The 19,071-nt window shown below is 33.2% G+C and overlaps 1 protein-coding gene across 4 annotated transcripts in view; it reads left to right on the plus strand.

Annotated features, from left to right (window-relative positions):
* LOC135139885 (zinc finger protein rotund-like) overlaps nt 1-19,071 on the plus strand; it is a 296,081-nt gene that overhangs the window by 190,599 nt on the left and 86,411 nt on the right. For all 4 annotated transcript variants that reach the window (XM_064070240.1, XM_064070237.1, XM_064070238.1 and 1 more), the window contains one exon: nt 16,300-16,499. In XM_064070240.1, coding sequence (XP_063926310.1) covers nt 16,300-16,499 — 200 coding nt within the window. The remainder of the gene's footprint in view (nt 1-16,299; nt 16,500-19,071) is intronic.

Genomic DNA, 19,071 nt, shown 5'->3' on the forward strand with positions numbered 1-19,071 from the left:
CATTTTTAAAAAAGACATTTGGGGCTCCTGAGAAGGTGTTACATTTTTAAAAAGGATATTAGTTGGGACCCCCGAGAAGGTTTTACAATTTTAAAAAAGACATTTGGGGTTTCCGAGAACCTTTTCCATTTTCAAAAAAGATAGTTGGGACTCCCGAGAAGGTTTTACATTTTTAAATAAGACATTTGGGGCCCCCGAGAAGGTTTTACATTTTTAAAAAGACAACTGAGACCCCCAAGGATGTTTTACATTCTTAAAAAAGACATTTGGGAGCCCCGAGAAGGTTTCACATTAAAAAAAAAGACATTTGAGGCTCCCGAGAATGTTTTACATTTTTAAAAAGACACCCGAGAAGGTTTTACAATTTTAAAAAAGACATTTGAGGTTCCCGAGAACCTTTTCCATTTTCAAAAAAGATAGTTGGGACTATCGGGAAGGTTTCACATTAAAAAAATACATTTGGTACCCCCGAGAAGGTTTTACATTTTTAAAGAAGACACTTGGGCTCATGAGAAGGTTTTACATTTTTAAAAAAGATTCTTGGGATCTCCGAGAATGTTTTACATTTTTAAAAAAGACATTTGGCATCCCCGAGAAGGTTTTACATTTTTAAAAAGACACTTGGGACTCCCGAGAAGGTTTCACATTTAGAAAAAATACATTTGGGGCCCCCGAGTAGGTTTTACATTTTTAAAAACACAGTTGGGACCCCAGAGAAGGTTTTATATTAAAAAAAAAAACATTTGGAGCTCCTGAGAAGGTTTCATATTTTTAAAAAAACAGTTGGGACACCCGAGAAGGTTTTGCATTTTAAAAAGACTTTTGGAGCTCCCAAGCACGTTTCACAAAAAAGAATAGTTGGGACTATCGGGAAGGTTTCACATTAAAAAAATACATTTGGTACCCCCGAGAAGGTTTTACATTTTTAAAAAAGACATTTGGGGCTCCTGAGTAAGTTTTACATTTTTAAAAAAGATAGTTGGGACCCCCGAGAAGGTTTTACATTTTTAAAAAAGACATTTGGGACCCCCTAGAAGGTTTCACATTGAAAAACAGAGATTTAGGGCTCCCGAGAAGTTTTACATTTTTAAAACAGACAGTTGGGGACCTCGAGAAGATTTCACATTTTTAAAAAACAGTTGGGACACCCGAGAAGGTTTTACATTTTAAAAAAAGATAGTTGGGATCCTAGAGAAGATTTCACATTAAAAAAAATACATTTGGGGCCCCGAGATGGTTTTACATTTTTAAAAAAGACATTTTGGGATCCCCGAGAAGATTTCACAATAAAAAAAATACATTTGGGGCCCCCGAGAAGGTGCTACATTTTTAAAAAGACATTTGCGACCCCCGAGAAGGTTTCACATAAAAAAAGACATTTAGGGCTCCTGAGAAGGTTTTACATTTTTTAAAAAGACATTTGGGACTCCCGAGAAAGTTTCACATTCTAAAAAAAACTATTGGCGCCTCCGAGAATGGTTTACATTTTTAAATGAAGAGGAACGTATTCTCACCCTTTCGAGAAAGTGGGGTAATTTGATGAAAAAAAAATTATTATGACATCATAAACATAGATAATACATAATGCAAGAGAAAAAGAGAAAATTATACAATGCATTATGTTTTTGCAAAAATTTAGACGATTAGGGAAAAAGCGGATTCGTCCACTACACTTATAGGACTATATTGTTGTATAACAGTTAAATCAAATAAACATAGAATTCTTTGAAATGACGTCTTTAAATTGTTGGTGGGGATGGTTAGCAAAATTTGGGTTGGCATTTGACCATCTACATGATATTTCTAATATACCTACATAAAAATTTTAACAACAATCGGTCCAGCAGTTTGAGAGACAGACAGACAGACAGGCAGACAGGGAGACACACAGAGAGAGAGAGAGACGGAAACGGGAGACCACTTTTTTCGATGGACTCGATTACTATAAGTATTTCCTTAGCTTACGCTCGGGAAGTAAAAATCACAGAATTAAATTTTATAAATTTTTGAAAGGGCTAGATTTGTTGAGCTGTACTTCAGGGTAGAGGAAAGTTCTGTTTTCTTTTTTATTCTTTATCAATTTCTTGTTTACCATTTCATTTCTTTCGGTTTTGTTTTCCCTTTGTTATTTCTAGATTATTTTTCTTTGTTTCATGTGTTCATCACTTTCCATGTACCCACTGATTTCATTGCCGATTTTCCATTTACCTTTGCCTTTGTAATTCTTCCATTTCTCCTGGTAAATGCCGGCTTTGTTTTTTTAAAGTAATGTTTTCCTTTTTTGAAATATTTTTTACTTCGAACTTCCATTTTCATTTATTCCATCTCCAATCACATCCATTTATGATGATACTTTGTAATAATTTTTTGTTGCTTTCCCTAAGGCTAACTGCTTTCTTGTTATTTCATTTATTTTTTGTTGTAATTTGATTATCACAGTTCAATATTTATACATTTTTTGTCTCTGTATGTATATGGTATCTTTTTATATTTCATCACCTTTTGTTTCTCTTAAACGCATGAGTGGTTTAGTTCTTGTTCTTGACGTCTTTCGATTCCAAATTCTCTTATTTTCTTGTCTTATTTTTTTGTTCGTGTTTGATGAAATTTGGTTCTTCGAAATCAAAATTATGCAGTGAATTGAGTGCAGACAATTTAAAATCAATGAAAGAAACATTAAACTTTTTAACCGATGTATTTAAATAAAATAAATATTTAGAGTCAATGCGTTTTTTGAACAGTTATAAAAGCAGATATGTATACCTACATCGAAATTAAAAAAATCGAAAATTTATGCACATAATTAATTTTATTCTGCAATAAAAATAGAAACAGTCTTTCACAAAGTAGTTCACAGTCAACCCGAATAATTTATTGAAGTTTTTTTTGCCCAAAATAGCTCAAAATCTGATTAACTCTCTGTCCCCATATCTTTCATATGCTGTTAGTTTAATGAATCTAAAATATTCTGCAGAAAAAAAATGTTCAGAAATACTCACACTTATCCAAAAATTGGGCATAAGATAAGCAAGGCCAACAAAGCATAAGTAAAAGCGTTAAACCAAGTGAAAGGAATATGGAAAGATGAGACCGAACAGTAAAACCAACACACAAACAGGAAAGACTGGTTCCAAGTGAGCAAAAATAACCAAAAACCAGGCAAAAAGTCCCACGTGTCACTAGACCAAATAAATATTAAACACTCGCAAAATCCATAACTGGTCCAGACCATTTAAAACCCGGATTCGAAGTAGAAGAAAATCGCTTGTCGCGAATGATATTTATCAATACCATTTCAGGAAGAAAACCCGTCTCGTAACCTTAACCTTCAAACCCAGCGCAACCCAAAAAATCGCACGTTAAACCCATCGAAATCGAAACAAAACCAGTTGCACCGAGCAAACAAATCGCCCAACAAAACCCATCGATCGTACGCCCAAGCCCAAAAAAAACCCGCCCAATAAATCGTGAAGATCACCAAGAAATTAACAAAAACAACAACGGTGTTACTACCGCCGGTTTTTTGCCGCTCGTGTCGCCTCCTGGTTCCGCATTAAAAATTATATAAGAATGACGTCACGTTCGATTTTTTTTGCCTGCCGAATTATCTCTCCCCACCCGGGCCGCGCCGACTGCGATGTGTGTGCTGTTTGCGCTAGCGTCAAGAGTGCTTTGGTCTACAGGTGTCTGAGGTCGTGTGGGTTTTTCGATCTTGATAAAAATGCGCGATGCATGCGTAATTATCATTTACATCGAGGATATAAATAAATAAACATTAAAAAGGAAAATTTGCGTATTTTTTGAATATTCATGTGTTTTGATATTGTTTGGAATGATGGCGGCAATTGTGCAAATGGGCCCCCTCTTTGATGAGCTTTCTGGGTTCTTCGTCGAAATTGGTGCGCTGGGTTGGGGCGGTGCGGGAACCCGACCAAGACCGCGGTTGTGGCATAATTTTATTTTAATGCGGCAAATAGGAGTGTAGAAGCTGGCCATGCGGTGGGCCACCCAACACTTTGACTCTTTGTCGTTTCTTAAATTAACTCCTGTTTTTGTTATAATGATTATTGTTAATTACTTCAGTGGAAAAGAAATTTATTGCTGTGACTCTGATCTAACCAGCAATGAAATTATAAACTGTCCAAGTGTCTTTAATTGAGGATGCTAAAGACTTGAATTAATCCAGAAAATTAGGCGTTAATTACCGACCTGCCAATGAAATGTCAGTTCATCAAAATAAACGAGCTGGACGCTGCATATTCCTTATTCAACTCCAAGCTCTTTTTTTTAACACTTTAAAACAGAACAACAGTGGCTTGTACAATTTTTTTCTGGACGGCAAATTATTTGTGCCGCCTTTTAGAAAAATGTCGTATATTATGTTTGAAAAATACGATCAAAAGGGGTCATTTAGCAATGTTGTGCGGTTTTCGTGCACACCAAATAAATTTAATCAGAACACGTTATTATTTCTTATCTGAGAATCATGAATCCTCGCGTATGTAGGTTGTAATTTAGATTTAGATCGAATACTAAGGTAGTGTTAGATCACATATGGTCCGTATGTTAAAAATGAGTAGTCATTTTTATTTCCCCAGCGTATTGTAGCAGGACGAACAAGTAATTTCATGTTTCTCGACGTTTCATGGCCCCTAGGGTGTGAAAAAATACGTCTTCGTTTTTCGTTTGCCTGTGTCGATTTTAATTACACAGATAACCATTGAAACTACCGGACTGATTGTCGTCAAATGTTGTACGTAATTGAGGAAGGTCGTGTAGGTACAGTGGTAACCAAAATTTGTCTGATTAACCCTACCACTAAGTGGATGACATCGTCTCAAAATCTTGCGTAGTAAATGTTATTTGAATTTTATAAAATAACATACTCCTACATTTGTGATTTATGAATCCGTCTTGATTCTTTACTCTAGCCAACACAATTTTTGGAGAAAAATCAAAATTTTATAACAATATTTTGCATAATTTTGCAAATATTTTGAGGGAAAAAACGTGGTTTGGTCAAAAATTTGTATAATTTTCGAAATGTTTCATTAAGATGCTTTAAATTCAAACCATACTTTATTTATACGTGATAATATTTTTCTTATACTTTCATATATATACAGGTGAGTCACTAAGGGCGCGTTTCTCGTTTCTCGATTTCTCATTAATTATTAGGAACAGAAAAAAAGACCAAAGTTGTACGGTTCTTGGGGGACTATACTCTAAAATTATTTAACACACAACTTAGTTTTTTAAATAAAACACCCTATATATCTTTACATATTTTAATTGACCTGTTCTTAGGCTTTTCAGCTATAGTTCATTTTTAAAATGATTCCAATTTTCGTAAATTTTTTTAGCAATGAAAGGGTTCACAAAAAAAACATAGTTGGCTTATTTTTAAAATCTGTATTACAACATTTTGTGAAGAGACAAAAAAGGTGTACGCCTTGTTGTGACATAAATGAGATTAAATTTTCATATACATAGTATTTATAAAACATGTTTTAATTAATACAGTTTTTAAATATCAATATTTCAGTTTTTTCAAATGGAACACCTTTTATTTATTACTGCATCATATTCTATTTTTTGTTTTCGTTCTTTTTTGTTGAGCATTTTCTATCTTTTAAGTTGACATATCAGAAGAATGAGGACAAAAATAGGGTAAAATACAGTAATAAAATACAGGCTGTCCCATTTGAAATAACTGAAATACCGCTCTTTGAAATTTGTGAAGTTCCAGATTTTTTTATATATACTCTATACATTAAAATTTGATTTAAAATATTGTAAAACACAGTTTATAGCCCTATTGCGATTTTTTGTCAACCCTTCCATTATCAAAAAATTATAAGAAAATTGGAATAACGTGGCAACGTCGCATCAAAATTTTCAAAATTAAACTGTGCTTGTAAAGCCATAGAAGAAGTCAATCAAAATATATAAAAGTATACACCTAGAATGTTTTATTAAAAAAAAGAATAGGTACGTTGTGTGTTACGCCTTAAAAACAGCACACTCAGAATAATCATTAATCACCTATAAGAATTTTAACAAATTAGTTTCGTTGAAAACAAAAAAGTAGGTTTCCCATTTCCATCTTCTGTCATTCGTCTGTCGTGTATCTCTCGTGCGTTTGTCGTTGTCTATGGTCAATTGACAATTTGTCCAATCATTCGCTACAAAAATTGGATGACGTCTTCTCAAAATTTTCTCTGGTAATTCCTGTTTAAAATGTACACTATATTAGGATGTGATTCATTAATTCGCAAGTATTTTTTACGTTCTATCTATATTTTTGGAAAAAAATTAAAATTTAAATCAATTTAACTTACAAACTACCGAACCGATTACTTTAAAATGTTTCAGATGCTTTGCTGTTGTCATGAATATGGCAAATCGCTAATCAGAATTCATCTGCTTGTCCCTCCTAAAAATTTGTTGACGTCATCTCAAAATTTTCTTAAGTAATTTTAATTGAAATTTATACTGAAAGATGGAATCTTTTGAAATTTTGACCAAACTTTGTCCGATCATCCCCTACAAAAATTGAATGACGTTATCCCAAAATTTTGCCTATTAAAGCCTGTTTAAATTGTACACTACAATAGGATGTGATTAATTAATTCGCACGTATTTTTCACGTTATATCTATATTTTTCGAAAAAAATCAAAATTTAAACGAATTTAACTTACAAACTACCGAACCGATTACTTTGAAATGTTTTCATATGTTTTGCTGTTGTCATGAATATGGCAAATCGCTAATCAGAATTCATCTGTTTGTTCCTTCTAAAAAATTTTTGACGTTATCTCAAAATTTTCTTAAATAATTTTAATTGAGATTTATACAGAAAGATGGAATCTTTTGAAATTTTGACCAAACTTTGTTCGATCATCCCCTACAAAAATTGAATGACGTCATCTCAAAATTTTGCCTAGTAAAGCCTGTTTAAAATGTACACTACAATAGGATGTGATTAATTAATTCGCAAGTATTTTTTACGTTGTATCTATATTTTTCGAAAAAAATCAAAATTTAAATCAATTTAACTTACAAACCACCGAACGTATTTTTCATGTTGTATCTAAATTTTTGGAAAAAAATCAAAATTTAAATCAATTTAACTTAGAAACTACCGAACCGATTGCTTTGAAATTTTGTGCATTTTCTATTTTAATATATTAAATTACGTCATCATGAAAAAAAAATTAATGATTTATAATTTATCAAGAAACCGAAATTGTTTTGTTGTGCTTCGAGGACGAAGGAAGTTTTGTCTAAACAACTGTATTGACTAATATTTAAGTATATTGTAAATTGATATTTTGCACCATTATTCAATTTGTATTCTTTCAAAAAAACTTGGTAGACGAAGAGTGAATTTTACGTCAATGACGTCAATGTAAAATGTCAAATACAAATTTTAAATTCCAGACGCTATTAAAAAACGGAAACATCTTAAGCAATGGGCGATTAATTCAAAATCCAAAAACCTGTTTATAACCTTGCAAATTCAAACAAATCAGTGCATTCATGAAAATTTCTGTAAAATTAATTAAAAAAACACATTTTGCCGTTAACTTAATTTCTTAAATATATTTGCTGTTTAAAAATATAGTGATGACGTCATCCTCACCCAAAAACAATTACAGTAAAATCTAAATTAATGGTAACATGTGTATTTTAAAAAATAAAACTGATTCTCAAAAAGAAAGCAGTCGTTTAGGATTAAAGAATTTATTCCTTAATGTTCAACTTCCTGTATGAGTAATTCTATCAAGTTACTTCACCTTTTCCGTTTTAATTTTGTTTTTTTTTCCTGAATGTTGCTAATACTGTAATGGATACCAGTTTTCAAGATCACGATTTTGTGAAAATTTGAATCTTGTGCTAACCTAACTAAATTTTAAAACTTACCGTTTGCCCGAAAGGAACGACTAGTGTCCTATGGGTCCGATCAATTCATCCTGAGTATTTCAAACTATATTCGTCGATTTGTTGGAACAAAAACGGCCAAGATCAATATTTTGTCATACATTTGCAAGTCGGCACTTTTGTGGTTAAAATCATGATGACGCCACTGTAGCATAGGCACAGCCTCTCTAATGATTTTGTTTTCAGTCGTGCGTTATTTATTATTCATTATTTATCCGCTTCTATTTATATCACTGTATTAAAAACCCGAAACTGTGACATTACAAGATCTTATACTGAATAAAACAGTGTGCGAATTAAACTGTATTTATACATCAAATTATAAAGAAAAAAACCTGCACACGGTAGCAAATACATTTCGTCTCCATAAATTTAAATAAACAAACATCAATAGGCATATATTTAGACATATTTTCTCCGTTTTTTATAAAAATGTAAAAAAACGAAATTAATCGATTCGTTTTTTGTTAAATTTTTTTCGCAATGTTTATATTTTTTCGCAACGTTTTTCCCGCCCAATTAATTATGCCCACTCTTAATCCCCTCGAGTGAGAAAAGCACACACTTCACAAGTCCCGTTAATGTGCATGTACCTTTAATTTTAAATACTCCTTAATTATAATTAGCCATTCGCCCATAATCAAGCTCTCCTTCATCCACTTTCTTCATTTCGACCGGCATCAATTTTTTTCGCCCCACAATCCGAATCCGAACCTTTCTCCCATCACTCGTCAATTTAGTCCCGTTTACCGTTTCTTCATTTTTGCACCCGTTACCTCATCCTCCTCGCCTTCTTCGCGAATCCGCTCACCACCCACGGTGTACCCGACTTGTCGTTTTAATTGATCCCACAGCAGCTCAATGTGATATTTAAAAATTTCAAACGGAATACAGTTTTGATTAGTTAAAAGCCTTCCAAAGCCGCCTCTCTCTTCTAATCAACTAGTAAACCCGTCGAAACCCGTCAAGCAGGAAATCTTGACTTGCAATTTTTTTTGCCTCCCTCCCTCCGCCGCCCATTCTTCGTTTTCGGCGCACATCCACACGCCAAAATATACGCTGCATGTGGGATTTTTTGCCTGCCGCCCCCCCTCGATCTACGCCCGAGGCGCGACTCTGACCAAGGCCAACCGAGATGAGCGGCGCTCGTTTGATTTTCGTCACCTTTTCTTCGTTTTCTTCGAAATTTCTGGCAGCGAGTGACGTCAGCGCACAATGAAACAGAAATTGTGCGTAATTGCAGCGCATGACGGAGGCGCCCAACGCGGGGCCGCCTGCTGCGATCCCGAACGAAAAATGTGCGAACACGTACACAGCACTTTTATCGCCTCGGGACCACGACGTCGCACACAACGGGTAATAAACTTGCCGAACAAAGCATCAAAGTTAAATCAAACATATTTTTAAGTGACGTCATGAATTGTTCAGGGGGATAAGTACAAACTTATGCATTTTCGTGCACTACGTTCTGCTGAACACCTAAAATCGAATGACCCTGTTACACTATCCACAGCGCTCTAGATTTAGCGGCGGCAGCGAAACCGCGCCAACACAAAGAACAGGAACATATTTGGTAATTTAAAACTGGACTAGAGGCTACCGAAGAAGCGATTAGCTTTAAATTATACACCAAAATGGAGATAAGTGCGTACAGTTAGCCAAAATTCCACAATCATCGTAACGGTCACGTATCGATTAAAACACAAGATACAGCCAAAGTTCAAAAAAACGAAGAAAGAAACAGGAGGAAGAAAAAACGAACAATCGATATCAGTTTTCGCCTTTCGCAACGAATTTTCCTCTTCACTTCCATCTAATTGATACCATGTTCCACCATCATTAAATTAAATCAATCTAACAAGTCGCGAACAAGTTTTGCGGAATTTTTAAGCAACATTAACGGTACTCGGGAAAAAATATGCGAAAACATAAATAAAACAAATAATTAACGACGAAGCAAAAAAAAAAGAAGATGCATAGATCAAGAACAAGTTGGCCGTGAAATGTGCAAACCACCATTGCCGCTCCTCTTTTTTTTTTCTGTGCGGATTTGGCGAACGAAAAAGAACCAATAATTAAAAATGACGGCGGTCACGTGGTGCTGTGAGGCGCTTTTGTTTTATTGGAATGGGCGTTTCGGCGAAAACGGGAATGAAGTCATTAGGATTTCGTTTTGTTTCCTCTGAATTGGGTGAATTAATGATCTAATAGCGACGATTTTGACACCCAACGTGAATACTTGGCGGAATTCTTCTTGCTCGTACCGATAAATTGATGGTGTGTTCATTGTTCACGAAACACGTTGACTCACTATTGAAAAACTATACACTCTTGTTACTCAAAAATGTTATTATTATGTTCCTCAACATTCCTCGACCAATAATATTAGGGTTTTAAAGGACCAAGTGAAGATCACTCACTTTTACAACACATGTCCAACGAGTCCCGGTTCTTTGAAAAATTATAAAATTGCACAAGTACGGACAATATATTTAAAGCAAAAAACCAACTGGAAAAATGGCCTCTCAGCAATAATAACAAGCTTTAACTTCAAAAAGAATTTCACGCAGAAATTAGTTTGATCGAAAGGAGTCTCAGTTTAAAATAGAATTCTTTAAAATGACGTTATCAAATTGTTAATAGGGATGATCAACCAAATTTTGGTTAGCGTTTTACCATCTAGATGATATAATATACGTACAAAATTTGACAATAATCAGTGTAGTAGTTTCGGAGATTACGTGTCTAATGAAAATCGACACAAACGACAGACAGAAACGGGAGACTACCTTTTTCGTACTCGAGGGGTCATGAAACGTCGAGAAAACATGAAAGTGGCCATTCGTCCGATGGACTCGATTATTATACCTACTATGTATAAGTATTTATTTATTTATTATTTTTATTTATTCATTTCTACATTTTTACTTGCCGCCCGTAAGCTAAGAAAGTATTGTAATCGAGTCCATCTGACGACTCGCTACTTTTGTTTTCTCGATGTTTCATAACCTCTAGAATACGACAACATAGGTCTCTCGTTTGTGTCTGTTTGTGTCGATTGTTATTAAACAAATAATCTTATAAACTACCGGACCGACTGTTGTCAAATTTTGTATGTATACTAAGAATATCCCCACCAACATCAATGACGTCATCTTAAAATTTTGCAATAGTAAAAGTTGTTTAAATTTTATAAAATAACTTACTCTTCCACTTGTGGTTTATGAATCCGTGTTGAGTTTTTATTCGAGACATTGAGATTTTTGAAAAAAAAAAAAATCAAGATTGTAGATAGAATAATTTTTCGATTTTTCAATTTTTCGATTTTTTATTCTTCAATTTTTCGATTGGTCAATATTTCGATATTTCAATGTTTGGACTTTCCAATTTTTCGATTCTTCAATTTCTCGATTTTTCAAAATTTTGGTTTTTCAATTTTTAACGTTTCTAAATTTTCTATTTTTCGATTTCTCAGTTTCTCGATTAATCGATTTTTGATTTTCCAATTTTTCGATTTTTCCGATTTTTTGATTTTCCCATTTTTCGATTTTTCGTTTCTTCAATTTTTCGATGCTTTAAAATTTTCGATTTTTCTCAATTTCTCGATTAATCGATTTTGTAACTTTTCGACTTTTCGAGTTATCGACGTTTCGAGTTTTCGATTTTTGATTTTCCCATTTCTCGATTTTTCAACTTCTGGATTTTTCGATTTTTCAGGCTTCCAATTCTTCAATTTTTTAAATGTTCAGTTTTTCGATTTTTCAATTTTCCACTAATTCACTTTGGGGATTTTAAAATTTTTCGGTTCTTCAATAACTTGCTCCTCTATTTGTGGTTTATGAATCCGTATTGAATTTTTATCTTAGACATCGAGATTTTTGAAAAAAAAATCAAAATTGTAGACAGAATAATTTTCCAATTTTTCGGTACTTCAGTTTTGGGATTTTTCGTTTTCTTTTATTCTTCAATTTTTCGATTACTCAACGTTTCGATATTTCAATTTTTCGATTTTTCAATTTTTAATGTTTCTAAATTTTCTATTTTTCAACTTCTCAGTTTTTCGATTAATTGGTTTTTGATTTTCCGACTTTTCGATTTCTCGACGTTTCGATTTTTCCCATTTTTTGATTTTCTCATTTGTCGATTTGTCGACCTTTCAATGTTTCGTTTTCTTGACTTCACGATTTTTCTTTTCTTCAATTTTTCGATGCTTTAAAATCTTCCATTTTTCTCAATTTCTCGATTAATCGATTTTGTGACATTTCGACTTTTCGATTTATCGACATTTCGAATTTTCGATTTTTATTTTTCCCATTTCTCGATTTTTTAACTTCTGGATTTGTTCGATTTTTCAAGCTTACAATTCATCAATTTTTTAAATGTTCAGTTTTTCGATTTTTCAATTTTCCACTAATTCACTTTGGGGATTTTAAAATTTTTCGGTTCTTCAATAACTTTTCTTCTAACACTAACCAAATTTCATTTGATGATCCCCAAATTTTACAATAGTAAACGTTGTTTAAATTTTATAAAATCACTTACTCCTCCACTTGTGGTTTATGAATCCGTGTTGAGTTTTTATCTGAGACATTGAGATTTTTGAAAAAAAAATCAAGATTGTAGGTAGAATAATTTTTCGATTTTTCAATTTTTCGATTTTTTATTCTTCAATTTTTCGATTTTTCTACCTTTCAATGTTTCGTTTTCTCGACTTCACGATTTTTTATCTCTTCAATCTTCAGGTGCTTTAAAATTTTTGATTTTTCTCTATTTCTCGATTAATCGATTTTGTGACTTTTCGATTTATCGACGTTTCAAATTTTCGATTTTTGATTTTCCCATTTCTCGATTTTTCAACTTCTGGATTTCTTCGATTTTTCAGGCTTCCAATTCTTCAATGTTTTAAATGCTCAGGTTTTCGATTTTTCAATTTTTCACTAATTCAGTTTGGGGATTTTAAAATTTTTCGGTTCTTCAATTTTTCTTCTAACACTAACCAAATTTTATTTGATCATCCCCAAATTTTACAATAGTAAATGTTGTTTAAATTTTGTAAAATAACTTGCTCCTCTATTTGTGGTTTATATCCGTGTTGAATTTTTATCTTAGACATCGAGATTTTTGAAAAAAAAAAACAAAATTGTAGGCAGAATAATTTTCCAATTTTTCGATACTTCAGTTTTGGGATTTTTCGTTTTCTTTTGTTCTTCAATTTTTCGAATACTCAAGGTTTCGATATTTCAATTTTTCGATTTTTCAGTTTTTAACGTTTCTAAATTTTCTATTTTTCAACTTCTCAGTTTTTCGATTAATTGGTTTTTGATTTTTCGACTTTTAGATTTCTCGACGTTTCGATTTTTCCGATTTTTTGATTTTCCGATTTGTCGATTTGTCGACCTTTCAATGTTTCGTTTTCCCGACTTCACGATTTTTCATTTCTTCAATTTTTCGATGCTTTAAAATTTCCGATTTTTCGCAATTTCTCGATTAATCGATTTTGTGACTTTTCGACTTTTCAATTTATCGACGTTTCGAATTTTCGATTTTTGATTTTCCCATTTCTCGAGTTTTTAACTTCTGAATTTCTTCGATTTTTCAGGCTTCCAATTCTTCAATGTTTTAAATGTTCAGGTTTTCGATTTTTCAGTTTTTCTTCTAACACTAACCAAATTTTATTTGATCGTCCCCAAATTTAATAATAGTAAATGTTGTTTAAATTTTATAAAATAACTTACTCCTCTATTTGTGGTTTATGAATCCGTGTTGAATTTTTATCTTAGACATCGAGATTTTTGAAAAAAAAAAAAATCAAAATTGTAGACAGAATAATTTTCCAATTTTTCGATACTTCAGTTTTGGGATTTTTCGTTTTTTTTTTATTCTTCAATTTTTCGATTACTACTGAATGTTTCGATATCTCAATGTTTCGATTTTTCAATTTTTAACTTTTCTAAATTTTCTATTTTTCAACTTCTCAGTTTTTCGATTAATTGGTTTTTGATTTTCCGACTTTTCGATTTCTCGACGTTTCGATTTTTCCGATTTTTTGATTTTCCCATTTGTCGATTTGTCGACCTTTCAATGTTTCGTTTTCCCGACTTCACGATTTTTCATTTCTTCAAATTTTCGATGCTTTAAAATTATTCAATTTTTCTCAATTTCTCGTTTAATCGATTTTGTGACATTTCGACTTTTCGAATTTTCGATTTTTGATTTTCCCATTTCTCGAGTTTTTAACTTCTGGATTTCTTCGATTTTTCAGGCTTCCAATTCTTCAGTATTTTAAATGTTCAGATTTTCTATTTTTCAATTTTTCTTCTAACACTAACCAAATTTTCTTTGATCATCCCCAAATTTTACAATAGTAAATATTGTTTAAATTTTATAAAATAACTTACTCCTCTATTTGTGGTTTATGAATCCGTGTTGAATTTTTATCTTAGACATCGAGATTTTTGAAAAAAAAAATCAAAATTGTAGACAGAATAATTTTCCAATTTTTTGGTACTTCAGTTTTGGGATTTTTCGTTTTCTTTTATTCTTCAATTTTTCGATTACTCAACGTTTCGATATTTCAATTTTTCGATTTTTCAATTTTTAATGTTTCTAAATTTTCTATTTTTCAACTTCTCAGTTTTTCGATTAATTGGTTTTTGATTTTCCGACTTTTCGATTTCTCGACGTTTCGATTTTTCCCATTTTTTGATTTTCTCATTTGTCGATTTGTCGACCTTTCAATGTTTCGTTTTCTTGACTTCACGATTTTTCTTTTCTTCAATTTTTCGATACTTTAAAATTTTCGATTTTCTCAATTTCTCGATTAATCGTTTTTGTGACATTTCGACTTTTCGATTTATCGACATTTCGAATTTTCGATTTTTATTTTTCCCATTTTTCGATTTTTTAACTTCTGGATTTGTTCGATTTTTCAAGCTTCCAATTCTTCAATTTTTTAAATGTTCAGTTTTTCGATTTTTCAATTTTTAGTAATTCAATTTGGGGATTTTAAAATTTTTCGGTTCCTCAATTTTTCTTCTAACACTAACCAAATTTTATTTGATCATCCGCAAATTTTACAATAGTAAATGTTTAATTTTTATAAAATAACTTACTCCTCTATTTGTGGTTTATGAATCCGTTTTGAGTTTTTACCTGAGGCATCCAGTTTTTTGGAAAAAATCAAAATTGTCTAACATTTTATAATTCAACTTTCAAATTGCAAAATCGAATACTTTGAAATATCACAAAAGTTTTAAGTTTATCGAAAGCATAATAAAATGTATCATCTCACAATTTTATCGAATATTTAAATAACAATTAAATGTTAAAAAGTAATATAGTCCTGAACTTATAGTTTATGAATCCATGTTGAATTTTTATCCAAGACATCGAGATTTTTGAAAAAAAAAATTAATCAAGATTGTAGACAGAATAATTTTTCGATTTTTCAATTTTTCGACACTTCAGTTTTGGGATTTTTAATTTTTTTTTATTCTTCAATTTTTCGATACTCAATGTTTCGATATTTCAGTCTTTTTCAAATTTTGGATTCTTCAAATTTTCAATTTTTAACGTTTCTAAATTTTCTGTTTTTAGATTAATCGATTTTTGATTTTCCGACTTTTCGATTTTTCCTTTTCACGAATTGTTGACTTTTCGTTTTCTCGATTTCTCGATTAATCGATTTTGTGACTTTTCAAATTTTTGATTTTTTATTTTCCCATTTCTGGTTTTTCCATTTTTCGATTCTTCAATTTTTCTTCTAAAGCTAACCAAATTCATCTCCAAAATGTACGATAGTAAATATTATTCAAATTTTATAAAATAACGTACTTCTCTACTTCTATTTTATGAATCCGCATTCAGTTTTTACCATAGGCATCCAGATTTTTGTAAAAAAATCAAAACCGTATAACAACATTGTACAATTTAATTTTAAAATTGCAAAAAAAATTGTAAATCGTTAATAAAAATTTATCCGTTTACGACTCCTTTAAAAACTGATGACGTCATCTCAAAATTTTACCAAATTTAATAACTCCTATCGAAAATGTGCAAAATATGATGACTCTATACTTATGATTAACATTATATTCATATTTTTAGAACTGGTTATACAGAGTGACTCAAAAAATTAATAAATGGGTCAGTTTTTTGTTTTATTGTACTTCAGACGCGAGGAAAGTTCTGTGGAAATAACCTTCGACCAATTGTTTTGTGTGTAACCCCTTTGAGGGCCCTCGAACGTTTTTTTAACTCAGCCAATGCCTCATAAAAAATCCTAGTTTAATATTTTACTTCAACATTGACAAGCACTTTGAAACCACCCCCAATTAACGCACCCTTTTCCGCAGACATGGAAGAACACCACATGGGCGGCACCCCCAGCCTCTACACCTCCGGCCGCTCGACGTCGTCCAGCTCGAGCCCGGGGGTGGCCGGTTCGAGTCCGGCCCTGCTCGTCGTCCCCCAGCCCATCAACGCCACGAAGATGGGCGGCATGCAGAACGGCGGCCCCCAACCTAGGAAGTACCAGTGCAAAATGTGCCCGCAGGTGAGTCAGAAAAAACGCTCCCTCTGCCCCCGCGCCGCCGCCGCAGGCGATAGCCGAATCTCCGCGCGTTCACCTAACTACTTCCTTTGATTCTTCTTCAATCAGTGTGTGACGGCCTCGGGATAGGAATCTCGCCGTCTTGCCTCTGCGTCGCGCCCGCTTTCCGCCGCGGGTGCGAGGGAGACGCGCGACGGTGGTCGGATTATTAGGTAAGATCACAGGTAGACGGACCCTTTTGTGACCCCGCGCAGGTAAAAAATGGTCCATTTTAAAAAAGTTGACCGCGACCGAAGAGCGCTGGATCAGACGATCGAAAGTGATTCGGTTTTTTTGGGCGGAGGTATATGCGATGGGTTTTTTGCACGGGATGGGCTTTAAATCGATGGGCGAGGAAGTGGGTCATGGGGGACATGGACTCTTGAGCGCGGCGCAATTAGCGTTTTTGCGCTGTTTGTTTTCGGACGATTCTGGGTGGAGAGAAGAGGCCCACGAGTGGCGCGCTGTGGGATGAGTGGGTTAGCACCTGGCCGAGATTCCGATAAGGAATTTGAGGAAGCGGCGGCGAGCGATCGAAGATTGGCGCTTTCGGGTTTTGCTCTTGTTGCTTTCGAAATTATGCGGGCAGATTCGATTTTGTGCAACTTTACGACATGACTTCTTCACACAGATTGGTCCTTTTTTTGGCACTCAAGATGTTAATGTAGCTTGTTTAAAGTTTACGATATCATTTATACGGTATTTGAAAAAACTAAATAGCAAAAACTAAAGTAAAACCTAGTGGCCGCCTTACCTATCCTCCGCGTTGCATATTTGCAACAAGGATCTATAGCGCATCAAAAAAACTTTAAAAAAAGCACCAATCGAATAATTATTATTCTAATTTATTAAAAAATTATCGCTCACAGCCAAATTCTTCGTTTCCACAGCTTATAAAAAGTACCTGTCCAACATTGAGTCGTGATTCTAAAAAAGTTGATCTTGAATAAATATTCAAAACTGCAGAGTTTACACTCGTATTCTAGGTCTAATAAAATTCAACAATCAAAAATTATAAAACTGTTGACACATTTGATTAGTATAATCGGCGAGGCGCATTTCTAGAAAATTCTACATTTGTTTGTGGAGAGGTGTATTAACAAGTTACCAAGCTTTGGTCAGTACGTAGCAGAAAGTATTGACAACATGAGTCAAGTAGATGTGATTTTTACAGATTTCCAGAAGGCGTTTGACCAAATGTACTATTATATTTTATTAGATATCTTAAATTACTTTGTTTGGGTCATACTTACTTGATAGACAACAAATTTTCATAGGTCGTAATTTTCCTTCAAATCCGTTATTTCCGTCATCCGGCGTACCGCAGGAGTCCAGTCTCGCACCTTTGCTGTTTCCATTATATCAACGACATCACGAAATGAATATAATGTATATGCAATGTTTAAGTAGACGCTAAGTTTAAACATTCTAAAATGTATGGTTAGGTCATTCAGACAAAATTTTTCCTGCCCCTTAAATACAATCGAACAAATCCAGTTTTTTCAAAAAAATTTTAAAATTTAATTGTGTAAAATTTTATTCATTGAATGATTTAATAATGAAAAGTAAAAAATATAGATAATAGAAGTCACAACTAAAAAAAATACTAAGTAAGGGCGAAATCGACCATTTGTATAACTGCGAGAAATCGGTTGTAATAAACCACGTGGAAAATATTGTACAGAAAAAAATTCTAAAATAATTATGAATTAAAAATCTTGGAGGATTCATAAACCACGACATCAAATTGTTGGACGGGGTGAATACACACATTTTGGTTAGCGGTTCATTATTTGCACGATACTCCTAAAATACATGTAAAATTTGACGACAATCGGTCCAGTAGTTTCGGAGATGTTCTGTCTGATAAAAATCGACACGGACAACACAGATGGGAACTGGAGACCACTTTTTCGTAGTCTAGGGGTCATAAAACGTCGAGAAAACATTAAAGTAGCCAGGCGCCAGATGTACTTCTATGCTTTCTGCCATAAATTAATAATTATTTGTGGTTATTAATTATATCCAATATACTTCAAAATGAAAATTACTAGTATGAATTCCAAATTTAATTTAAAAAATGGGTCGAAATTTATTTCGCCAGAACTTCCCTCGCTTCTGAAATACAGTCCAACTTTCTGAAATACTCCTTTTCTGAAAAATTATAAAATTTGATTTGGCGGAACTTCCTCTATGGAGGAAAAATAATATAGAAGGTCCTAGTCACAGTACAATAGAAAAAAAGTTTCACCTTCTTAAAAAAAGACACTTGGGAGCAACGAGAAGATTTAATATTCTTAAAAAAAAAAACTCTTGGGACCCCCGAGAAGGTTTTACATTTTTAAGAGACAGTTGGGAGCCCGAGAAGGTTTCACATTAAAAACAAGACAATTGGGGCCCCCGAGAAGGTTTCACATTCTTAAAAAAGACAATTGGGACCCCTGAGAAGGTTTCACATTCTTAAAAAAAGATAGTTGGGACCCCCGAGAAGGTTTCACATTAAAAAAAAGACATTTGGCGCCCCCGAGAAGGTTTC

The sequence above is a fragment of the Zophobas morio genome, unplaced genomic scaffold (assembly GCF_036711695.1).
Source record: "Zophobas morio isolate AGI-343-1 ecotype UQ-CSIRO unplaced genomic scaffold, CSIRO_AGI_Zmor_V1 ptg000038l, whole genome shotgun sequence".
Lineage (NCBI taxonomy): Eukaryota > Metazoa > Arthropoda > Insecta > Coleoptera > Tenebrionidae > Zophobas > Zophobas morio.